The sequence below is a fragment of the Capsella rubella genome, unplaced genomic scaffold, assembly GCF_000375325.1.
Source record: "Capsella rubella cultivar Monte Gargano unplaced genomic scaffold, Caprub1_0 scaffold_1, whole genome shotgun sequence".
NCBI classification, from domain to species: domain Eukaryota; kingdom Viridiplantae; phylum Streptophyta; class Magnoliopsida; order Brassicales; family Brassicaceae; genus Capsella; species Capsella rubella.
The window spans coordinates 16,074,692-16,100,499 of record NW_006238923.1 but is presented as its reverse complement, the minus strand read 5'-3'; the positions used below and the strand labels follow the sequence as shown (position 1 = coordinate 16,100,499).

Sequence of the window (25,808 nt, the reverse complement as noted above, 5' to 3'; positions counted from 1 at the left end):
AATTCACAAATCTAACTCCCTAGCCCTAAAAAAATCCACAAATTCTCTTTACTTTTTGTTGAATTGTTGCCATAGCGCGGATCCATAGAGGAAGAAAACGACTTCCAACGTCGTTTTGTCGTCTAAGAAACATGGTCATCTAGGCTAAACAGAAGCAGTATAATTTGATTTGGTCATCGTTTACCCAAATCAATTGTCTAAACATATTTTATTAAATCACAAGCCTAATTTAATTAAATTTCTTCCATCAGTCTTTCACAACCTAAAATTTTCCGCCAAAAACGTGATACCATATTTTTCCCGCCATAAACGTGTTTTTATTTTTCCAGCCAAAAACGTGATTCCATATTTTCCCGCTAAAAACGTGATTCCATATTTCCCAAAAAGAACGTGATTCCATATTATCTCGCCAAAAATGTGACTGTAATATACAACGCATAGAGATTTAAAGAGAAGATGAAGAGAAACAGCTGAGTGATTGAATAGTGTGAACTCATTTATTTCTCCGCATCTTCATTTTTAGAAGTTCACACTATTAAGATTTATTTCCTTCTTCTGTAAATAGATGACATCTATGTATTATACAAAGACCACCCCTCGGTGAGTTAATTGACGGGTTGGGTTTTTTAAAAAGAAAATAATAATAATAAATTAAGATTTTAGACACTATCATTTTTTATAGTGTCAATCCTATATACACTAAGAGTAAGTTGGTTTAGTAATGAATATATATATATATATATATGTATAAAATTTAGATTTAGTTATCTATTTGGTTCGTGTAACAATTTTCAAGAATTTGGTATTATTTGCTCTAAACTTAGTTAAGAAAAACATTTCTTAATTTTTTTTTACATGTGTCATCTAACTCAACATAATTTGTACATATTCTGACTTAGCAAACATTGTACATATGTCATTTCACTCATCATAGTTGATCATTTTCAATTTGGTTAATGTAATGTTGATTTCGTCATAAATTTGGTAGCTCATGTAGTTTATTTGAAAATATCTAGTTTGGGTTGAAATTGGCATGCATTAAAGTTGAGGTATAAAACGACACTTTTGAAATTCTACAGATTGAAATCTGCTCTTTACACATTGCTTACATTATTACATATGTACTCATACTGTTGGGAGTGAATTTACAACAACTAATGATATGATACTGTTGATTTGTAGTGATTACTGAAGAAAGAGTTTTATCCGCTTTTAAAATTACTTTCTCGCTACTTCCTTATCTTTTTCTTACCACCATCTTCAATAATAATACAACTATATTTAGGATTAACTGTATTCTAAAACACAAAACAGTACAAAGCCCATTACACATAAGTGAGCTTAATTAATTACATGGTGCAATGGTCTTAGTTAAGAAGCTTACGTCTAAGTCTGACTTTAGCACATTCAACTTTCATGATATATCACTTTTTAAGACCATATCACCGTAGGATATATGGGTAAAGGCATTTTTAACGAGAAAAATACCATTTAATTCACGAACTTTCGAATTTAAACTATTTAAATCATGAATTTTCTATATAGTCATTCAAAACATGAAATTTTCGCTGACTTAATTTTTAAAACATTATTTTTTGTTGACTAAGCCAAAATGAACATCATATCTTCAAATTCTTTTTAAATATTTCATTTATATCAATACAATTTTACGTTTCAAATAGTGGTGAGAAACACACCAAATAATAAGAAAAAGGAGACACATTTAGTTTTTGTTCAAAATTCCTTTAAACTGAATTTTATACGTTAAGTTGAGATTGGTTATCGTATTTTAATTGATAGTGCTTCAATTTCGTGGACAACCTCTTGTGGACTCCTTGTCCTCTTTGTCAGTTCAAAGAGTTTCTATTCTAATATCTTTAAGTTGTTTAATATTTTTGTTGTTGTTTTGAATCAAATATAAAGTAATGAAGGTAATGAATTTGAAATATGCCATAGAAAATACCCTTGATTAATAAATCGTTAGGCGCTATTCTTGTATTTTCAAAATACTCCTCAACTTAAAACCAAATGTAATAGTAGTAAGCAAACTTATGAGTACAATTTGTTTTCTCTATTCGAGTTTATGATTCTCTATTAATAAAATATAATAAAAAAGTATACGGCAGTTCTATAACATGAGTTAGATAGGAAAATATAATATTTTTCTCAGATTTTATTTAGAATTTTTTTTTTTGAGGATTTTTTTTTTATAACTCATAATTGATCCCAAAAGCTTTCTAGGCCCAAAGACTAATCCTTTGGGGCCGGAGGCTAATCCTTTGGGGCCGGAGGAGACAATGTTAAATCTCGAACCTCCGTGGCCAATGCTACTCAAACCCAGGTGATACGTCGTGGAAAAGAATGTTTGATATGTCGTGGCTTGTACGCGCATGTTTGAGCGCGTGGATTTTCATTTAAAGACTAAATTTTGTACATATAGAATGTAATTTTGAGATTTCACCAAAAAGGGATGTAATCTATATATACAAAATATTTTTATTTCTTTCTAAAATATGAAGATAAGTCTTAGAAAAAAATTGAATTAAACTTTCTAAATATTTAATTGAAATTAAAAAAGAAATGTATATCAAAGATAAGAGTGAACTTAACCTATACTTGACCCAATCCATCTATAAATATGGAGTAGAGTAGTAACAAGAAGAGCAACACAACACCACAAAAAACATCTCTCTAAATTTAAGAAATGGCTCCTCGTCCGAAGAGAGAGATCAAATTCATCGAGAACGAAAGATCAAGGCTATCTACTTTTCGTAGACGTCAATGTAGCATTTTCGAGAAGGCTGATGAACTCTCAAAGATACCTGATGTTGAAGTCTGCGTTCTCCTCGTCTCCCCGACTAATACACCGTATACGTTCGGTAAACCAAGCCTCATCAAAAATGTTGAACGTAATCTCATGAAAGAATTGGAACAACTCGAAATGCATGAGGAGGTATCTGTAAACCATTAGTTATCATATATATGTTATGATTATTATTTCTTATGTTTAGAATTATTTTGTAAATTTTAGTTGTTGAGGAAGAGGAACCAAGAAGAACTTGAGAAGTCCAAGATGATGGAGAAAGTAGAATTGGAGGACTTGGTTGCTTTCAAGAAGAAACTGGAGGCCCTTCAAGCAGATCGAAAGAGGAGATATGAAGAGATGAAGGCTTCGGCTACTCTCTTGATGCTCTCAGAAGAAAGAGAGAATAAGAAGATGAAGATTGAGGCAGATCCAAGGGAAAAATATGAACTCCGGCCTAGAATTCCCCGGAACTATGTCAAATAGACAAACATTTCGGAACTATGTTTTTAATTTCAAGAAGTTTATGGAACAATTTTGGTTGTTGTAATTGAAGGACCTTGTGTGTTCTTCATCTCTTTTGTCTTTTTTACAAGGATTTTCATAAGTCCCTTTTCAATAATTCTACAAGTTTTTTTTAATAATAATTTACAATATATGTGATTATATATTGTTAGGAAATTTTGGCATAAAGTGTCCCATGAAGTTACAGATGATAAATACAAGAAAAATTTGCACACAAACACCGTATGTGTCTTTCATATTACCATATGACACCGTTTTTGTCCGGAGCACCGTTTTTTCTTGTGATTTAACAATTATACCCTTCTAACTAATACTATTTTGTCAACTAAACTCTCGTTAGTTTTGTGTTTTCCTTTTAATAAATTTACTATAACTTTTTTTTTTTTTACGATCGTCCGAACTCAATTATAACAAGATTTTATCTCCTCAATTACCAAAAGCCCTACCTCCTCCATATTCACTCTCTCTCCGCCCCTCTTTCTAAACGGCGGACTTATAGTTGGAACTTCCCAAATCCTCCTCTCTGTAAACACACCATCGCTAGATTCGAGTTGGAAATTCAACCTCTTTATTCGTTCTCCCTACATTTTGCGTTATACCCAACCCCAGCCGCCGTGTACTATGCAACAGTCCGGACAACGATGAAAGGTATCCACTGTATAATTTAATTTTTTTCAAAACCTCAATCTGTTCCCCCTCGGCTTCCAACGTAGTCCGGATACAGATAATGCAGATGAACCCACCCCATATGAACACCTTTCTTCTCCAACAAAGTCGTCGGAATTGTCAATCCAGCCATGTGTTAAAGTGTTGTTTTGTGGACAAGCCTTAGCAAACGTAGCTTTTGTGGTCATATAATTGTGGACTTCAGTTTTGTGGATTGCACTTCTTGGATAAAACGAGTTTTAGAGATCAAATGTCATATTTTGGTTGATTTTGAAATTTGTCTTGGATAGTTTATAGTTAGAAATGCATGTGCAGTGTCATAGTAGTGGGAATGTGTTTCTCTACCCACGTTCCATGTTCTTGGGAGTTTGTTACGTTTTGTGTATTTTTAACCAACTAGTCTATTGTAGAATTTATATGAAAGAAATATTGTCTTAAAAGTTGAAAACTGAATATTAGTTTTCTAGTTTCTTTGAAAAATGTTTTCATACCATGTAAAATGTGTTAGAGTTGAATAAAGAAGATTATGTATGGTCAAAGTGTTATGAATAAAGATGGTAAGTAGCATCCGCATGTTAATTTGTGAATGTGGTATGTGGTGTTTACGTGGATGTTGTATTTATGGATGGCTATGTGATCCTTTGAATGTCAAAAATTAAAACAAGAAATCAGCTGAAGCACTTGAGGTTAGTTGCTCAGTTTAAAGGAAAGTGTCGTGGACAATTCAAAGACAAGCTTGGTTTTGGTTCAGGTTGCTCAGCTCTTCTTCTGCCTATGGTGCCTAGAACAGTCCCAATGTATAATTCAGCTTTTCATAATCAGAAACTCAATGAATGAATAGAATCGCCTACTATGTAATTATAAATTGGTTCATTAACAGTTTGGTAAAAAAAACATGAATTGCTCCAAGATTCGCATATACCTTATTTTGAAGTTAAAGTGAGCAGTACGACACAAAAGCCATCTAAATTTTAGATGCAACACCCAAACCCTATGATCACTTCGCCACAAATTTGAACCTACATGAAACGACTTGATCATTAATTAGTTACATGTTATTTTTGTGTTAATTTTACACATGTTCTGCATTTGTATCTCATTTTATAGAATGCGTTTAGATACAATGTTGTGTTACTCAATATTGTATAATACAAAAACAGGAATCTCTTAACAAAATGGATGATGCATCCAAAAAGAAGCTTTTAGAGGACATGAGCATTGATAAAATAGCAAATAGTAAAAGCGGCCAGTACAATATTTTCAATGGAAATATAATGTAAAAGAAAAAGCCGATAAAGAGTAAAAAAAACCATGTTCAGTTTGAACAGTTCCCCGCGAAATCTCGAGAGCTCATAACCTACTAAATGTAATGAATCTCCATAAAAATCTGATGAGAAAATAAGTGTAACAGCCGTGGGGATTTTATCTAGTGACTACATAATAGCAAAGGGAACCAAACATAATGGGGTGCTTTAGAACGAGATACAAACAAAATGGCACACTTATAATAGGATACTCTCTAAGGAGCCACACATTGCAACCAACAATGTAACCCACAGTTACAAGAAGGCCACCACTAAACACCAAAACAGTCGACCAAAATTTTAGCGTCCATAAATGCATCTCAACCATCTTTCTTCTTGTAGAATCAACCAATTCCACAACCTTGGATCTATTCCCTTCCGCACTAAACCGAGAAATCAGCAAATTCGGTATTCTAATATCTAGCTCAGTTCCTACCGGTTTCCACTCTTCAAATAACTTCTCTGCTCCTTGTAAATCGTTAATCTCCAACAAATAGCTTATCCTACTTAGACATTCATCATCCATCATCTTTCCTCTCTTCTTAATATGATTCAATACAGAGTACATACCTCCTTTATAAGTCCTGCATAAACTCAAAACATCTGTATTCTTGTTCATATGCACATTGTTCTCAATCGCTTCACGTTCAAGCTTCTTGACCATATGTTTTTTATTGACCCGACCGTAGAGATTAATCATCGATTGGAACGGGGAAGGTTTAAAGAGGAAACCAAGATCTCTCATCTTCTCAAATGTGGCCTCAGCTTTATCTAGTGTTTTCGGAGATTTAGCGTAACATGTCAAGAGACTGTCGTAGACAGAGTAATCCCTCATGTTTTCGGGTATGGTTTTGAAGAATTTCTCCGTTTCTTCTAAACCAAGAACTATATCAACCAGTTGAAGCCGATCTGCATAGTCTTTCGAAAAAATATTAAAGACCTTTTCTTCACACATCCACTCCGATGCCTGACATATTACAAAAGTTCATATCAAATTCTATATAGATAGAACTTGCAAAAGAAAGATAACGTACGTACGTATGCGAGTTCAAAGTTTGAAATAATTAAGTAATTACCTCAAGTGCATAACGAAACTGATGAAAATCATGAAAATCCTTTAGACACCTCTGACGTAAGACGGCATCACTTGATCCCCTTGGTCCCGACGCCATCTTTCTAGATGCGCCTTCATAGCCGATACGGTTTGGTAGGTGCGACGAGTACTCAAACAGTTTTTGATACCATAATTAGCGAGAATACGCCTAGACTGTTGTTGAAGGATCCTCGCTCTTATCATCTCTAGAGATATGGTGAAGACTTACTAGGGTTTACGTAATTTTGTTCTGAGGGGTTAAACTGAATATTTAAACGATGCAAGTATAGATTTTGCTTGTAGAACAGGTAACAAACAAAACCGACTGTGTTTTTTATATGGGCTTTGGTCCGAATCTTTTTAAGATAGCCTTTCTCTTTTGTTGGCAAACTGACTCATAGTTTCATACAAGTATATAATGTAACATAAATTATTATTTATACAATTTATATAGTCAAAAATTATTGTATTACTAGAAGTTGTACATGGCCATGATGAGATTAGGCCAGTCTCATCTCATTGATCTTATACGGAATGATTCAGAGCCTTAAATTACAAACATAGACATTAAAACAGGTAAGAAAAAATGTAGCATGGTTAAACTAGATCTTTTATTTGAAAACAAACAAATATAATCAGTTTGGATCTCTCTCTCTCTCTCACTAAATTAACATAACACTCTCTATGTAATGCAAGAAAGTAAATACTTTATAAAAACCACAAAACTTATGCTTGGTGTTTCCTTCGAGCTTAGCACTTCTAACCTTGCTGCGTTTGAGATCCAAGAAGTAAATTACAACAAAATCTTCAAACTTATTGGGTGCAAAGATAATCTCTCCCATATCAGAAGTTCCCGAGATTTCTAAACGTTCATAGAATTTACAAGTAACACCAGTATCAATAGATATGTGTTGTTCTTTTGACCATAGTTGTTTCTTGACGTCCTCTAAAACCCACAAATTGAAATCGTGATAATTAGGGAATAATCTAGAGACAACAGCTACTTTTCCATGGTAGTTTATTAAACTAGTTTCATTCAACGATTTAAGGCCCTCCGGATATACAGACACAATCTCCAAACTTTCAGACACCAAATCAAATCTCACCAAGAGTGTCTCATCTACGGTCCAATTACTAGTGGAAGCACTGTAATATAAAACACCTTCTATGCACACATAGATGGTTCCAGGATAGTGAGGAGTGCTACATTGGACCATTCTCCATGAACAATTCTGAGTTCCCAATGTGAGAACCTTAAGTCCACAAAACGGTTTAGCAATGGTCAAACACAACACTTTATGTTGTGCATGGATTGGTTCATATCCAAGAAAGCTTCTAATGATTTTTTCACTTGATTCCATAGCGGGTAAGGTTATAGACTTACCTATGCTGGGATTACATATGACTTGTTCTTGCCCATATAAAAAGCTAATCAACCCATGGACGTAGCTAGGTTTTTGGTATCGCATTTCCTTCAAGTGACATACCATACTTGATACAAAATCAGATGCTTTAGGTTTAGGTTCCTCGTTTACAACTTCATTAATGTTTTGAACCAGTGAGTTTTGCTCATACAGTGGAGTTGTTTTGGAGAAAAAGTACCAATGTTCTTGATAACCTTTTACTTGGTCTTTGAAAGCCAATAGGAGGCTAGGCTGCTTTGTTGGTTTAAGCTTGACCGGATGACTTGAGAAGGAAGCTACCTAATCCTAAACCGAGATATGGTTTATTAGAGATAAGGATTATTAGGTTTTGGTGTTATCTAATAAGTGGTTTTCTAATAGGATTAGGAGTGTTTGCTTTCATATAAATACACATGTCGAGACATGACATAATGTATGAGTTTGAGAGATTGAGAGCTTTAGTTTTTGAGAGAGTTTTCTAAAGCTAATAAAGAAAGGTGTTCTTTATAATTTGAGTTCTTAAACACATCCTTGAATACTAGAATTGGTATCAGAGCTTAAGGTGTTAAAATCAAGATAAAAATCACAATTTCTCTTGATCTACACCATGGGTGATCTTGTACCGACAACGGCAAAACAGAAAGAAGGACCATCTTCCATCCAATGTCCTATGTTAACATCTACCAATTACACGGTATGGGCAATCCGGATGACGCTTTGCTTAAAGGTTCACAAGGTTTGGGAGACCATCGAAGAAGAGACGACGGACGTTGAGAAAAATAACATGGCGACAACATTATTGGTTCAATCGATACCGGAGACACTTGTTCTACAAGTAGGGACGCTTGATACAGCAAAGAAAGTCTGGGAAGCAATCAAAACGCGGTACATGGGTGCAGAACGGGTCAAGGAGGCTAGACTTCAAACCCTAATGACCGACTTTGACCGTCTCAAGATGAAGGACTCTGAGACTATCGATGACTTCGTGGGAAGGATATCCGAGATAGCTTCAAAATCGGCCTCATTAGGAGAAAACATCGAAGAACCTAAACTGGTTAAAAAGTTTCTTAAATGCCTTCCTCGTAAGAAGTATATACATATGGTCGCATCCCTTGAACAATATTTGGACCTTAAGACTACAAGTTTTGAAGAGATCATAGGTCGTCTAAAAGCTTTTGAAGAACGCGTCGGTGATGATGAGGACGAGTCTCAGGAAGACCAAAGCAAGCTCATGTATGCAAACTCGGATTCTTCTGTGACAAACAGTCGGGACTACAATGGAGAATATAGAGGCAGAGGACGTGGAGGAAGAAGAGGTAGAGGTCGTGGACGATCCTACGAACCAAGAGACTTATCCAAAGTCACATGTTTCCGTTGTGACAAGTTAGGTCACTATGCATCAAGCTGCCCGGATAGGTTACTTAAGCTACAAGAAACCCAAGAAGACAACAAAGAAACCCAAGATGCTGACGAACTCTTAATGCATGAGGTTGTCTACTTGAATGAGAAGAATTGCATACCAAGCAAGTACGAGACAAACACCGGTGAGGAGAACATTTGGTATCTAGACAATGGAGCTAGTAACCACATGACTGGCGACCGAAGATATTTTACTACGATTGATGATTCCATCACCGGAAAAGTACGTTTTGGGGATGACTCGAGAATCGACATCAAAGGAAAAGGCTCGATCTCTTTCATTGATAGGAATGGAGACCAAAGGGTGATGAAAAATGTTTACTTCATTCCGGATCTAAAAAGTAATATTATCAGTCTTGGTCAAGCAACGGAAACGGGCTGCGATATACGAATGAAAGGAGAAAACCTCACGATGCATGATCACGAAGGAAAGTTACTTGTCAAAGCGTGTAGATCAAGAAACCGACTATACAAGGTACGAATGGGGATCAAAGACACAACACGTTTGCTCCTTACAACAATCACCGATTCAAGCAGATGGCACGCACGACTTGGACATGTCAATCTAGAGTCACTACAGAACATGATACAAAAGGAGCTGGTTGATGGAATCCCTCGAGTCACCATTGAGAAGGAAGTCTGTGGCTCATGTCTACTAGGGAAGCAAACCAGACAAGTGTTTCCCCAAGCTACATCGTATCGTGCCTCAAAGAAACTTGAGCTCATTCACGGCGATCTTTGCGGACCAATAACACCAAGCACAATGGCAGGAAACCGGTATATCTTTGTTCTTATTGACGACTACTCTCGATACATGTGGACAGCTTTGTGCAAATAAAAAGGAGAAGCATTCAACAAGTTTAAAAGGTTTAAAATCAAGGTGGAACAAGAGACAGGAGAGCATGTACAAGTCTTTAGGACAGATAGAGGTGGAGAGTTCGTGTCACATGAGTTTAATACCTACTGCGAAGAAAATGGAATAAAACGACACCTTACTGCTCCTTACACTCCACAACAAAATGGTGTGGTCGAGAGAAGAAACAGAACAATGATGGAGATGACAAGAAGCATTATGAAGCATATGCACATGCCGAATTACCTATGGGGAGAAGCCATAAGACACTTCACATACCTGTTGAACCGGATCTCTACAAGAGCTGTTAAGGATAAAACACCTTATGAGATGTATCGAGACAAGAAGCCAAACATCGATCACCTACGTATCTTCGGATGCATTGGGTATGCCAAAGTCGAGAAACCACATCTAAGGAAGCTTGATGATCGATCAAGAATGTTGGTTCATCTCGGTACTGAACCAGGATCAAAGGCCTATCGACTACTAGATCCACAAAGCAAGAAAATAATAGTAAGTCGGGACGTTGTGTTCGATGAAACAAAAGGTTGGAATTGGAGTACAAATTCCGCAGGAGGTGTTAATGACAACTTTGTTATTGCTTTTGGAGAATATGGGAATCATGGGATCCTAGAAACAGGGGAAACAGAGCAAAATAATGAAACCGTAGAAGAAGACAAAGAGGATAGTGAAGAGCTTGATGAAACGGAATCTGAAAGTTCGGCTGAGCATGATATAGAAAACGATGAAGAACAGCAGCCAGTAGTGTTGAGAAGATCACAAAGAGAGACTCACAAACCTAAGTATCTTAACGACTATGTCCTGTTCGCAGAAGAAGAAGGGGAGAGACTCCTGTTTACTTTAAACGACGAACCTCGAGATTTTTCCGAAGCTAAGGAATCGAAAGCCTGGATACTTGCTTGTGAGGATGAAATTCAATCGATCATTAAGAACCAGTGTTGGGATCTCGTAGATCTTCCAAGTGGTGTGAAGCCGATTGGTCTCAAGTGGGTTTTTAAACTTAAACGTAATTCCGACGGGAGCATTAATAAACATAAGGCCAGGCTTGTTGCAAAGGGGTACGTACAACAACACGGAATCGACTTTGATGAGGTCTTTGCACCAGTTGCTCGACTTGAAACAATTCGTTTGCTTATTAACCTCGCTGCTACAAGTGGATGGGAGATACATCATCTCGACGTCAAAACGGCTTTTCTTCACGGCGAGTTAAAGGAAACAGTTTACGTCACACAACCAGAAGGCTTTGAGGAAAGTGATTGTAAAGACAAAGTTTATAAACTCAAGAAGGCGTTGTACGGGTTGAGACAAGCACCAAGGGCCTGGAATGAAAAGCTAAACCAAGTACTCAAAGAACTTAAGTTTGAAAAATGCTCTAAGGAACCATCGGTATATCGAAAGATGACAAGTAAAGACTTACTTCTTATAGCGGTTTATGTTGATGATCTATTTGTCACTGGGACAAATAAAGAAGTCATAGAGTCATTCAAGAAAGAAATGTCGTTGAAGTTTGAGATGAGTGATCTTGGAAGATTGACCTATTACCTCGGAATTGAAGTGAGACAACTTAATGGCAGAATAATGTTAAACCAGAAACGATATGCATTAAAGATACTTGAAGATGCTGGGATGAGAGATTGTAATCTAGCTCATGCTCCAATGGAAGTGGGTCTAAAACTAGCAAAGTCACATGGCGAAAAAGGAATCGATGCTACAAAGTATCGGAAAACTGTTGGTTGTCTTCGGTATTTGTTACACACAAGACCGGATCTGTCCTATTGCGTAGGAGTACTGAGCCGATATATGCAAGATCCAAAGGAATCACACGGTGCTGCGATCAAGCAATGTCTTCGATATGTAAAAGGAACTACTTCGTTTGGCTTGGTGTTTGAGAAGTCTGCTTCTAAAGTGCCAAAGCTTGTCGGCTTTAGTGATGCAAGCCATAATATCGACCCGGATGATGGTAGAAGTACAGCCGGTTACATATTCTATCTTGGAGGAGCTCCAATTTCTTGGAGTACACACAAACAACAAACAGTGGCAATGTCGTCTTGTGAGGCTGAGTTCATGGCAGGGACTGAGGCAGCAAAACAAGCTATTTGGCTTCAAGACTTGCTCAATGAGATCACAGGTCAACCATGTGAGAAAGTTAGTATATTCCTTGACAATAAGTCAGCAATAGCTCTTACCAAGAACCCGGTGTTTCATGGTCGTAGCAAGCATATATATAGGAGGTATCACTTCATAAGGGAATGCGTGGAGAATGAGCAAATAGAAGTGAAGCATGTTCCGGGAGAGGAGCAAAAGGCGGATATACTTACCAAAGCTCTTGGTAGAGTCAAGTTCAAAGAAATGAGAGATTTCATTGGAGTTCAAGACTTGGAGATGAAAGAGTTCAAGCTTAAGGGGGAGAATGTTGGTTTAAGCTTGACCGGATGACTTGAGAAGGAATCTACCTAATCCTAAACCGAGATATGGTTTATTAGAGATAAGGATTATTAGGTTTTGGTGTTATCTAATAAGTGGTTTTCTAATAGGATTAGGAGTGTTTGCTTTCATATAAATACACATGTCGAGACATGACATAATGTATGAGTTTGAGAGATTGAGAGCTTTAGTTTTTGAGAGAGTTTTCTAAAGCTAATAAAGAAAGGTGTTCTTTATAATTTGAGTTCTTAAACACATCCTTAAATACTAGATGCTTATTCTGTAGGGGTGAATGAAACGAGAAGGCTCTGATAAAATCTTGACCGCGGATGATTTTGGTCCATAACTTCGATACGCAAACGAACTTGGCTAAAGATTTTGCGGGCAACTTTATGAAGATCTCGATCAACATGTCAACTGGAATTGTATCCATAGGTTGCAGATTTTTCTCCGCCTGTGCCATATTAACTCTGTTTTGTCTTCTTAAGATATAAGAAAAAAAAAAAAAACTATTTATAAAAGAAATGTTTCACTTTCACCCTCTTGGCATTTGTCATTTTATTTATTTATTAAAAACTATATTTTAATCACACAATTAATTAAAAGGCCAAAGAAATCACACCACTATCAAATTAAAATTTTCAATATTTATATAATTAACTGAAAAAAATAAATCATTCCTGATTTCACTACACCCTTGAAAATAAGGTATTGTATATTTAGTTTTTTTTTTGGAAAAACGAAACTTTTGCGGTAATTTTGAAAAAAATGAATTAATTTAATGGTGTTTTTGGTGAAAAACTTAGTATGATATTCGGAGGAATTTCTCTAAACTAAATATTAAAACAAAAATATTTCATAATAAATAAATTATTGATCATTATTAATCAATTTATATTTTAGATAAATTTCTTTAATTTTGAAAACTCTCTTCGAGAAGACCTCAAAATCAAATGCCTAGATCTTTATGATTGTTGAGGAATAGTTTTTAATCATGGAAATATATTAGGGTTTTTACTTTTTAGGTGTCAAAGAAGAGAAACAACGTCACATAGCATTATTTACAAATCCCTTAAACATGTGAATTTGTGATGAATCATTGTGGCGACTTATGATGTATTGATTTGAAGGGGTGAATTGGTCGTTTATAATGAGCATTGGAGATGATATAACATTGTATCTTATGATTGTTATCAGTTTTAAGAATTTTATACGTCACTAACGTATCTTATGATTGTTTTGTTGTTAAAGATACAAAAGAGGGATTGTTCCTACGAAAAAATCAACCAAAGTTGGATGGACTTCTGAAGATCTAACATTAGAGATGCTCTTAAGGCTGCCTGAGAAATCTGTTGCGAGGTTTCGTTGTGTGTCGAAGCTTTGGTTATCAATCACCAAAGATCCATATTTCATCAAGTTGTTCGAAACCCACAGCCGAGTCTTTTGGTTTGCTTTTTTGAACAAGAAAAGTTGTATGTTTCCTCGATTCCGCAACATCGGCATTCACTTCAGACTCCCAAAAGGTCTTACTCTATTTCTCAGCCTATTTATCGTTATCATATGAAATTCCCAACCCCAGCAGGACATAGTAACTTCCCTTCTACGGAATCTGTCCATGGCTTAATCTGCTTTAATGTATCAGCAACGCCGATAGTTTGGAACCCTAGCACGAGACAGATATTAACTTTAACCAAACCGAGATTGAGCTGGAACGAGTTAACAATCTTTTTAGGATATGATCCGGTTGAAGGTAAACACAAAGTAATGTGCATACCTCGAAAAAGAAGTTCTGATGTGTGTCGGGTTTTAACATTGGGATCAGCTCAAGAATCATGGAGAACCGTAAAAACTTACCATACTCATCGTTCTAATTATCATACTTCTGGTCGATGCATCAAGGGGGTTGTATACTATATAGCCTATATTTATCATACTCATGTTTGGGTTATAATGAGCTTTGATGTTAGATCTGAAAAATTCGATATGTTGCAAGTACCATCAGAGAATATTAGTAAGGATGTGTTCATGACTTATGAGGGTAGGTTAGCTTGTGTTGAAAGTTGTGTCACGTTAGATGGTAGACTCATCCCGAATTGGAAGCATGGTAATAGATTGTACATTTTGGAGGACGCAAAGAAACACAAGTGGTTTAGGAAAGATGTTCTTGCACCTACTGGTGGTTGCTTTGATGATAGATTGAGAAACTATTTCCAACTAAAGGGTTACACTCATGATGGTGAGTTTGTTTACGTATCATCCACGTTTCGTGAGATGGATTATATTTTGTTTTGTGATCCAATTAAAAACAGCTTTAGAAGATTCGAACTTGAAGGAATCGCTGATGGAGTTTCAAACAGACGTATTTATGCTCTCCATGCTTTCCCGGATCACGTTGATAGTCAAATAACTTTATATTAGTAATTTAGTTTAACTTCTTGGTTTCTATACCCCTTAATAAGAATGATCATTTAAATAATCTCTATATATATTGTAAGTTTCATATTCATCCCTTGCCACTTCTTTACTGCATTTTATAAATTCAACATCATCAACCGTTCAATACATATTGATGTATTTTTATTACTTTTTTTGGGACCTAAAAGTGAATTGCACCAAGATTACGCATATATATCTTGTTTCGAAGTTTAAGAGATCAACACGACATAAAAGCAGAGCTGACCATGAGGCCAAGCAAGCCAAGCTTTGGAGGAAACATAAAAAAAAAAAAAAAAGTTTAACATATTTAATGATGTAAAAGAGGATAAAAATAAAAATGACAAAATGGTATTTTTGCAAAAAGGTATCTCAGAAAGGGAATTAAATTAATCAAAATTTCTCATTTTTTTTTACATCAACAGCTTTTATAAATAGACTCAATTGAGCCAAGAGTTGGGAACATTGTTTACATAGAGTCAAAATTTCTCATTATTAATGGGTAAGTTGCCTCTTTTTTTTTTTGAGGTCTTTGAATTAAAATGAAGAACTCTTATACATTTTTTGTTTTATATTTATTTTATAGTTTTTTACAATATCTTTTATCTATGAAATTTTTTTGTTTTTGTTTTTGTCTTTGTGAATAGTTATTTTATGCATACAAATTTGCAAATTTCCAATTTTCCAAAAACATTACATATACATTTACGTATCCCGTAAAAATATGAAAATGATCTTCTTTTTTTAAAAGAAAACCTAGAGTATTTGATGTATATAGGGATGTTAAAACGGGCTTAAATTTACAGATTTGGCCCGACTCGTTTTAATATTTTCGGGTTAAAGCCCTGTTTAAAAAAAAAAATATATATTTCTAGTTTAAAACGAGCTGGACTGTACAATATTAACGGGCTTAAAACGAGTTGGCCCAAAATATTTTTATTAGCTTAAAATTATAAAACGTCATCGTTTAGATAGGTTTTCCAAACTGAGAATTGTTGGAATATTTGAGAGAGAAGAAGAAAAAAATAGAGTAAGAAACTTTTGTCTCTTCTCTTGTAGAAGACAAGAACAGAAACTGAATTTTTATTATAGTGAAACTTGTTACTTTTTACAACAACACACATACACTTATATATACATGTCTTACGGTCGAAACCGTTTCTACTTGAAACAACACAACTCTCTATCATATACACCCGTTAATGCACACCCTTTCGTATACACCTCTTCAAGTAACTAAAGACATATTAATTAATCTAATTAGATAAAATAATCAGACCAAACTCAATTATAAACCAACATTCCCCCTTAATTGAGTTATGGTCTAAAACCAAATTTTCTTCTTATGATGTCACAGTCCAACTTCTTGTTGACGTGTGTTGCTTCTCTCCACAATGAAACACTTAACAAATTCCTTGCTACGTCTGGCTCTAGAAACACCTCTTTGATGATCTTCTCTCCTTGGCTTGTCATCACTTGGATATTTCCTTTCCCTGCCGTGATTACTCGTTGACCATTCCCCACTTTGATTAGTATGTTAATACTCTTATCAAGAGTGATGAAGTATGAAACCTCCTTGGTCATGTGGTTAATACATCTGTGTCAACTAACCATTTTCCATCATCTACTCTTGATGATGTTTCCTTCTTTCTCCATGTGTGTTTTGTCACGTCTTCTCCGGTTGTTCTTGCAACCTTTTTTCATTCACTTTGTTTTAAGTGAGCTTTCTTCTTATTTCTTCTTGGTGTCCTTTTGATCACCAAATCGGTGTGTGAACTCTTTCACATCTTCTTCGGTTATCTTTGTAACCGTCTTTTGCTTCATTTTTCTCTGAGGTTAACATCCTCCATTTTTGTGTTTGGTGTCTCCCTCTGATCACAATAACGTCTCCCTGACGTCTAACGCGTGAATCTCCTTCACATCGTCTTCGGTTTATCTTTGTAACCGTCTTTTGCTTCATTTTTCTCTGAGGTTAGCATCCTCCATTTTTGTGTTTGGTGTCTCCCTCTGATCACCATAACGTCTCTTTTTGACGTCTCTTTTTCGGTTATCTCTTATAACCTTCTATGCGTGAACTTCACGTCTTGTTGAACAAGTTTCAGAACCTCCTTCCACAACTTTAACTTCACATCTGTTTTCTCCATTTTCTTTTGAGAAGATTTCCTATCTTCATCATCCCTTTGGAGCCTTCTTCTTGATGATTCTGTTTGTGAAGGTTGATGATGCTATCTCTTGTCATCACCTCCTTTCTTTCTTCTTCTTCTTCCACTCCTTCTTCTTCCTCTTCTTCTCACCATAAATTTGTTGACTCCATCTCTCTTTTACTTGCAGCGGATTTCTTCTTATTTTTGTTTTGCTTGTAAAGGCCCTAAGACCAATAAAGCTCTGATACCATGTTGGAATATTTGAGAGAGAAGAAGAAAAAAATAGAGTAAGAGACTTTTGTCTCTTCTCTTGTAGAAGACAAGAACAGAAACTGAATTTTTATTATAGTGAAACTTGTTACTTTTTACAACAACACACATACACTTATATATACATGTCTTACGGTCGAAACCGTTTCTACTTGAAACAACACAACTCTCTATCATATACACCCGTTAATGCACACCCTTTCGTATACACCTCTTCAAGTAACTAAAGACATATTAATTAATCTAATTAGATAAAATAATCAGACCAAACTCAATTATAAACCAACAAGAATATCAGTTCTCTTCTTCTCAATCGACGAAGGCTGCTTCATCTCACAAAATTTTTGAGCTTCATCTCAATCGCCAAGGCTAAAGCTTCATCTCCCAGGTATAAATCTCATCTAAGATAATTGGGTTTTTGAAAATTTCCCTTTTGAGCTGTCTCCATGAATCTGATTTCCTTAAAATTTAGGGTTTTGGATCGGACGACTAAAGATGAAGAAGCCACACAAAGAAAAGAACAAGAAAAGTCTCCAACAGAATGATTTGAATAATCGTTCAGAATCAAAGACTGATACCAGCGCCCAAGTTTCTCTTACTTCTGCAATTAACTTTGCTCGAGGGTATGATTTTGTTGGTCCTCTCTCTCTCCCTGCTGTTTCTGAATTATGAAAATCATATCACGTTACTAACTATACTAAGCTCGATTTTATGATTGTTTTGTTGTTAAAGATACAAAAGAGGGATTGGTCCTAGGAAAAGAGCAACAAAAGTTGGATGGGGTACTTCTGAAGATCTAATCTCAGAGATACTCTCAAGGCTGCCTGAGAAATCTGTTGCGAGGCTTCGTTGCGTGTCGAAGCTTTGGTTATCAATCACCAAAGATCCATATTTCATCAAGCTGTTCGAAACTCGGTCCCCACAGCCAAGTCTTTTGGTTTGCTTCTTTGAAAACAGAAAGTTGTTTGTTGCCTCTATTCCGCAACATCTTCATTCACTTCAGAATTCCAAAAGGTCTTACTCTTGTTCTCAGCCTATTTATCGCTATCATATGGAATTTCCAGGAGGACATAGTCGCTTCCCCCCTACGGAATCTGTCCATGGCTTGATCTGCTTTCAAGTATCAGGAACGCCTATAGTTTGGAACCCTAGCACGAGACAGTTATTACCTTTACCAAAACCGAGATTGAGCTGGAATGACTTAACAATCTTTTTAGGTTATGATCCGGTTGAATGTAAACACAAAGTAATGTGCATTCCTCTTAAGAGAAGTTCTGATGTGTGTCGGGTGCTAACATTGGGATCAGCTCAAAAATCATGGAAAACCGTAAAAACTCAGCATAAGCATCGTTCTGACAATCAGACTTGTGGTCGATGCATCAAGGGGGTTGTATATTATATAGCCGAGGTTTATCAAACGCATGTTTGGGTTGTAATGAGCTTTGATGTCAGATCTGAAAAATTCGATATGATACAGTTACCATCGGATACTGATTATAGAAGTATTTTTCTAACTTATGAAGAGAGTTTCGCTTGTGTTCAAATGCGTACCACGAAGGGTGGTCAAGTTAGAGGGGAGCGTTGTACCACATTGTGCATTTTGGAGGACGCAAAGAAACACAAGTGGTCGAGTAAAGATGTTTTTGCATCTGCTGGTTTATTTGTTGAAAGTTTGAGAACTGTTTTAAAACTAAAAGGTTGCAGTCATGCTGGTGAGTTTATTTACGCATCATCCGGGCTTCAATCTTTGAGTTATATTTTATTTCATGATCCGGTGAAAAGAAGCTGTAGGAGATTCGAACTTAAAGGAATCGCAGACGACACATCTAGACTCAATAATGAGGTTACAAAAGGATGGCTGTTTACGCTCCATGCTTTCCCGAATCACGTTGAGAGTCGAATGCCTTTGTAACAACCTCTTGGTTTTTTCTCCTTATAACTTATCATTTCTTAGTTATATACTTTGATTTCCCGTTTCATTACCAGTTCTTTGCATTTAAAGTAATTTTTTCAGGCAAACGATTTCGCATATATACTCTTAATTAGGCGATACCCAAAAACACCATCAATTCAAGGTCTAAGGATCTGTAAGGCATGCAAACAGAAATACCCTAAATTTGTTAATCCGTAGTAAGTTGCTTCTATGTTCTTTAGTTAACAAACCAAATACAATAAAAACTCTATAAATTAATAACGTTGGGACCATGCAAATCTATTAATTTGTAGAGGTTTTAATTTATCGATAAATTAATAATTATTAATTTATCGAGAGATTTTCCTAATTTGGAAAGTTTTTCAAAAAAAATATTGAAAAATAAAATCTAACAAATACTAATGTGTCTATATATACATATATTTTGAAAATTTTACCTAATTATTAAGTTATAATACTGATCGGAACATATATTTGCAAAGGGTTTTCAAAATATTATTATCTTATTATTTTATCGAAATGTGTCTAAAATTACACTGGTGCCAAGTTGGGACGGAAGAAATTTATTAATTTTTAGAAAGTATTATTTTATCGAGTATTAATTTATAGAGGTTATACTGTACTGTAAGTAAAATTCTATATAGAACAATAATAAACGAACCTCACACCTCCTCGTACCAAGCATTAAGTTTCTACCACTTAAAGGATATGGCATGACAACTTGCTTTATATTATTAATAAAGTCAAGATATAAGCGAAAAACAACTTCAAAAATGAAATAAACTAATAAAGGATAAAACCTCTGTATGTCACATGCTCCGGCCCCTACCATTCTAAGGAAGATTGTAGCTCAAGCAGTTGTGTAGCTCAGATATATTTTTAGAATTTTCAAAAATAAATGTATGTGACCATAAAATCGTTTAGGAAAATATATTTATTTATAATAAGGGCGTATTATTATTGACTTATTATGATTGTTTTGCAATTTTTTTGATATGGAAAATAGAGTTGCGTAAATTGACGATTTGAAAAGATTATTTGCACAAAACCCTTAGAAATAAAAAATAGAGAAGCACTCTCACATACCGGTTATAGTGTTTTATTGATGGGATTTGCAAAATAAGATTTTTTTGAGTACCTTTTGTAAAAATACTCTTAGGGGGGTGTATTGAAAGTGGAATTTCAAGTGATTTGTAAAAAGTTTACAAATCCGGTGTTATTCAATCATGAATTTTAAAAAGTCTCTTGAAATTCAGTGTTATTGAACTAATCATTTTAAAATTCATCTTAAAATACACTGTTATTGAAAACAATTTGTGGATTTGATTTTAAATGATTTGAGAGGATTTCAGAGGATTTAAAGAACTTTCTTAGTTAAAAATACAAGAATCCAAATCTCTAGTTTTAGGTGGGATTTGAAAGGATTTTACAAAAATCATATGAAGTTCTCTAAAATCATTAAAATCTCAATAAAACTCAAATCACTTACAATGCTACTTTGAATACACCCCCCTTAATTGTTGTCCATTTTGAATAATACTATTTTCTATATACAAAATGACTAAATTATAAACTCAAAACTCCAAATACTAAACCCTATCCCGTCAAAACTATACCCTATATAAGTATAAAATAGTAGGTATCTAAACATATAAATTTTTTTTTTAACATATTTTAATTATGTAAAAGAGGATAAAAATCAAAATGACAAAACAGTATTTTTACAAAAAGGTATCTAAGAAAGGGAATTAGTCAAAATTTCTCATTATTGATTGGTAAGTTGCATTTTTTTTTGTTTGAGTTCTTTGAGTTATAATGAAGAACTCTTATACATTTTTTTTTGTTTTATTTTAATTTATATTTTTTACTATATCTTTTATCTATGGCTTTTTGATTTTTTTTTCTTTATTTACGTTTCCCGTAAAAATGTGATAATTATCTTCTTTTTTTAAAAGAAAACCTAGAGTAGCCCTGGGTGTTCGGGGAACCGTTCGGGTTCGGGCCGGGCTTTTTGGGATTTCGGGTATTCGGGTTTGGACTTCTAAAGGCCATTTGGGTATATATATATATTTTCGGGCGGACTCGGGTTCGGGCGGGGTTTTTCAGGTTTGGGTTCGGTTTTATCTCGGATTCTAAATAACCGTAATAACCAATAATATTTTAAACAAAAAACAGAAATTTTAATGTAACCACACATACTTGTATAAAAACGTTGGCCTTTGTGAAAGTGTCAATTTGTTTTTGGCTATTATCAATAAACTTTATAAGAACACACGTTTTTTTTATAAATCCAAATTTCAATACTTCAAACCCCGGTACACACTCAACTCTAAGACTGAAAAAAATACTTCTCTAAAAAAAACTCAAGTTACAGAGGAGGACGACGCTCAAATTTAACCAAATAAAGGAGATGTCTTTTAAGTATAATTAAGCTAGAAAATACCATGAACTCTCTATCAACCAACAATTTTTTTATATGTTCCCAAGTTCCCAACGGTGTGTGAAAGCTATAAAACAAAGAAACCATAAAACTAAGAATCTATAAAACTATTAAGCTAGTTTTTTTAATATGACCAAAAGCTATAAAACTAAAACTGACTTCTCGTAAATAAACAAACCCACTAACCTTTACAGAGATTTTTTTTTTTTAGCCAAAATAGAACTTATATATTCGATAATATTAAAGATAGAAGTACAGAGAACTGTATTACATACAATCACATGGAAGCCTTACGCTTCATCTAACCAGTAAACAAAACTCTATACTTTAGCCTTACGCTTCATCTAACCAGTAAACACAACTCTATACTTTAGCCTTGCGACCTAAATCAAACAGTTCATATATAGAACTCCAGAAAATAGAAAACCAGCAAAACCAGCATGTGTATGTATATAAACCCACTTTGGTACAATGCCACACGTTCATGCGTTTCCTTATACACCCCAAATTAGATTGAGTCAAACAAATTATTGTAAACACTTATATCTTCTTTAGTTGTCCAAGTCATCTCTTGTCTTCATCTTCTGATCCAAAGTCTCTAATTATATTTATATGTGTAAGAAAGAATCTGTTTGACACATTTGGGACAGATCTACATTTGACCCACCAGAAATATACAGAAGCGAATAATCACACAAGCTCTATACTATAAGAAGATCATAGAACAAGAAGATCTACAAAAGCGAATAATCACACAAGCGAGTATCCTCTTTAATTGGGTTCGGGTTCGGTACGGGCCGGGTTCGAGTATGGGCTTTGGGTACAGGCTTTTTGCCCAGGGCTAACCTAGAGTATTGATATTTTGATGAATATATATTAAGAAAAGGTCAAAAGCAACACAGCCTCTAAAAATTAGGGTTTTGGATCGGACGACTAAAGATGAAGCCACACAAGAAAAAGAACAAGAATAGTCTCCAACAGACAGATTTGAATAATCGTTTAGAACCCGAAACTGATATCAGCACCCAAGTTACTCCTACTTCTGCAGTTAACTTTGCTCGAGGGTATGTTATTGTTCGTCCCCTCTCTTTGCTGTTTCTGAATTGTGTAAATCATTTTATAATTGCGGTCATGAGTTATGATATATATATATATATGTGATTAGTCGTTTGGTCGTTTATGAATTATGACCATTGGAGATGATCTAACTTTGTATGTAATACTAACTATACTAAGCTCGATCTTATGATTGTTTTGTCTTTAAAGATACAAAAGAGCAAAAATAGTTGGATGGACTTCTGAAGATCTAATCTCAGAGATACTCTCAAGGCTGCCTGAGAAATCTGTTGCGAGGTTTCGTTGTGTTTCGAAGCTTTGGTTATCAATCACCAAAGATCCATATTTCATCAAGTTGTTCGAAACTCGGTCCCCACAGCAAAGTCTTTTGGTTTGCTTCTTTGAAAATGAAAAGTTGTTTGTTGCCTCGATTCCACAACTTCGGCATTCACTTCAGAATTCCAAAAGGTCTTACTCTTGTTATCAGTCTATTTATGGGCATCATATGGAACTCCCTGAAGGATATGTTAACTTCTCTACGGAATCTGTCGAGGGCTTGATCTGCTTTAAAGTATTAGGAACGCCTATAGTTTGGAACCCTAGTACAAGACAGCTATTAACTTTACCCAAACCAAAATTTAGCTGGAATGACGTTAATATTTTTTTAGGTTACGATCCGGTTCAAGGTAAACACAAAGTAATGTGCATACCTCTTTGTAGAGTTTCTAATAAATGCCGGGTGCTAAGTTTGGGATCAGCTCAAGAATCATGGAGAAGTAGAACAATAAAAACTCGCTATAAGCATCGTTCAAAAAGTCAGTCTTCTGGTCGATGCATCAAGGGGGTTGTATATTATAAAGCCCAAGTTAATGATACGCGTGTTTGGGTTGTGATGAGCTTTGATGTCAAATCTGAAAATTTCGATATGATACAATTGCCATCGGATACTAATCATGATAAAAGTGTTCTCATAACTTATGAAGGGAAGTTAGCTTGTGCTCGAATGAGTATCATGAAGAGTGGTAGAGTTAGAGGGAAGAGTTGTAGCACATTTTTAATTTTGGAGGATGCAAAGAAACACAAGTGGTCGCGTAAAGATGTTTTACCTGTTCATTTTGGAATACCTGCTGGTTTGACAACTCATGCTGGTGAGTTTATTTACGAAGTATCCGGGTTTGAAATGATGAGTTATATTTTATTATATGATCCGGTGAAACAAAGCTGTAGACGATTCGAACTTAAAGGAATCACAGAGGACACATCTAGGCTCAGATCGATGGATGTGCTCTATGCTTTCCCGAATCACGTTGAGAATCAAATGTCTTTGTAACAATCTCTTGTTTTTTTTTGTTCTTCCTTGGATAATCATTTTGTGCAAGTTTATTCATATACTTTGATTTCCCGTTTCATTACCAGTTCTTTTTCATTTAAAAGTAACTTTTTCAGGCAAACGATTAAGCATTCATACTGTTATAGCGATACCCAACTACACCATCAATTCAAGGTCTAAGTATTTGTACAAGATGTTCTAGTTCAGTTCATTACAACCCTTTCATTAGCTCTAGCATTGTGACTTTTGTGTATGAGCTCTTAGTTGTAGATTAGAAGAAGACGAAGATGTGAAATCAAAGTAGCATGATAAAGCCATGTATATGCTGGTTGTGTCTCTTTGTTGCCCATATCAAATTGTGTTCCTTACATTTATTGTTACCCTCTTCCATTCCCTTCTTATATATGTGAAAACCGGAATGTATCAGTACTTAAGGTTTTATATATTTCCAATTCTTGAGAAAAGCCTGCTCATGTAGGGTTCACTATCTGTAGTTCCATTCATACGTGAGGTGGGGGGTGGTGTGTAGTTATTTGGGAATTATTCTTGGTGTAGGCCAAACTAGTGCAAAAATTTTAGTCTCAAAAGTAGATTTTGTAGTTGACCTCAAGAATTTTCAGATATTTTGAAATTGATACAAAGTTTAGACAAAGGATTCTAATCTCTCAAGTGTACCTCATGTAGTCATTTTCTGCACAAGAATAGAAGCCTTAGAATGAAGTGTGTTGGAGTAATGATTTAGATAGTTTCTTATATTTGTAAAAAAAAACCAAGTAAAATTCTACAAGATGTTCGAAAAAGGTACCCACGGTCGTGTCTTTTGGTTTGCTACATCGAACAAAACAAGTTGTTCGTTTCCTCGGTTCCGCAACATTATCACTCACTTAGTAAATATATAAGGTTTTATTACTCTCGTCCTAAGCATGTTAATCTTTATCATTTCAAATCCCCATTAATCTATGGCTTACCCTGTCCGGAATATTTCCACCCTACGGAATATTATCTAGCCTATTTAAATTTATATATAGTACTTAAGGAATGACGATGTTCTTAAGAATCCTCTCTTTGCTATTATAATATTCTCCTCCATGCTTTTCCAAATCAAGTTGAGAGTCAAATTTCTTTGTAACAATTTTCTCGAGTTTTTTTTTTTTTCCTTAAGGATTTATGAAACTTATTTTATGATTTATATTCTCATGATTTCTCATTCCTTACTTTAATTATATCCCATTTCATTACCAGTTCTTTGAAAGTAAAAGTGGGATAATTTTGTTTATGTTCTCATCATACACTTACGTATATGGGAGATGATGTTAGTAATGCTTATGGTGCTAATTTGTTTTGTGTTGCTATTTCTCATACACTGTACATTTTTAAAAGTTTTTGTAAATTATTACTTTTTGTACTTCTAAATTAAAACTAGAGTTTTAAGAATTCAAATTTAAAAGTTCCAAATTCAAATATAGATCTCTATAAAATATATGATTGCATATAATAAAAGTGCAAGCTGTAACTATATAATAGTCATCTCAAGATAAATAGTGCAGTGGATGCAAGAGGATCGGGGAACCCGTAGCTTTTATATGAACAAGACTATAAAATCTCAAATGATGTCAAATGCAAGGTCAAGCAGAAATTTGAATGTGCTAAGTCGTATGTGTAATAGGCTCTGTAATGTTTTGTGTTTTAAT

The 25,808-nt window shown here is 34.9% G+C and overlaps 5 protein-coding genes and 2 pseudogenes across 5 annotated transcripts; 4 read left to right on the top strand and 3 right to left on the bottom strand.

Moving 5' to 3' along the window:
* Positions 1-2,704: 2,704 nt before the first annotated feature.
* On the top strand, positions 2,705-3,289 carry LOC17897202 (agamous-like MADS-box protein AGL30). The gene is made up of 2 exons (XM_006303945.1): positions 2,705-2,953; positions 3,032-3,289. Exons 1-2 carry the CDS (start codon positions 2,705-2,707, stop codon positions 3,287-3,289), a joined length of 507 nt encoding a protein of 168 aa, XP_006304007.1.
* Positions 3,290-5,416: 2,127 nt separating this feature from the next.
* LOC17899448 (pentatricopeptide repeat-containing protein At1g15480, mitochondrial) lies at positions 5,417-6,470 on the bottom strand. The gene is made up of 2 exons (XM_023788753.1): positions 6,375-6,470; positions 5,417-6,265 (listed from the first exon to the last, which is right to left on the bottom strand). Exons 1-2 carry the CDS (start codon positions 6,468-6,470, stop codon positions 5,417-5,419), a joined length of 945 nt encoding a protein of 314 aa, XP_023644521.1.
* A 583-nt stretch (positions 6,471-7,053) lies between these two features.
* Positions 7,054-12,974, bottom strand: LOC17898610 (F-box protein At1g47810). The gene is made up of 2 exons (XM_023788752.1): positions 12,780-12,974; positions 7,054-8,049 (listed from the first exon to the last, which is right to left on the bottom strand). Exons 1-2 carry the CDS (start codon positions 12,972-12,974, stop codon positions 7,054-7,056), a joined length of 1,191 nt encoding a protein of 396 aa, XP_023644520.1.
* An 861-nt stretch (positions 12,975-13,835) lies between these two features.
* On the top strand, positions 13,836-14,929 carry LOC17900596 (annotated as a pseudogene).
* A 1,587-nt stretch (positions 14,930-16,516) lies between these two features.
* LOC111832433 lies at positions 16,517-17,237 on the bottom strand (annotated as a pseudogene).
* A 502-nt stretch (positions 17,238-17,739) lies between these two features.
* LOC17899816 (putative F-box protein At1g47765) lies at positions 17,740-19,270 on the top strand. The gene is made up of 2 exons (XM_023777158.1): positions 17,740-17,981; positions 18,091-19,270. Exons 1-2 carry the CDS (start codon positions 17,854-17,856, stop codon positions 19,268-19,270), a joined length of 1,308 nt encoding a protein of 435 aa, XP_023632926.1. The 5' UTR covers positions 17,740-17,853.
* A 3,400-nt stretch (positions 19,271-22,670) lies between these two features.
* LOC17896778 (putative F-box protein At1g47765) lies at positions 22,671-24,117 on the top strand. The gene is made up of 2 exons (XM_006305907.2): positions 22,671-22,795; positions 22,998-24,117. The coding sequence occupies exons 1-2, from the start codon at positions 22,671-22,673 to the stop codon at positions 24,115-24,117; spliced, it is 1,245 nt and encodes a 414-aa protein (XP_006305969.2).
* Positions 24,118-25,808: the final 1,691 nt, after the last annotated feature.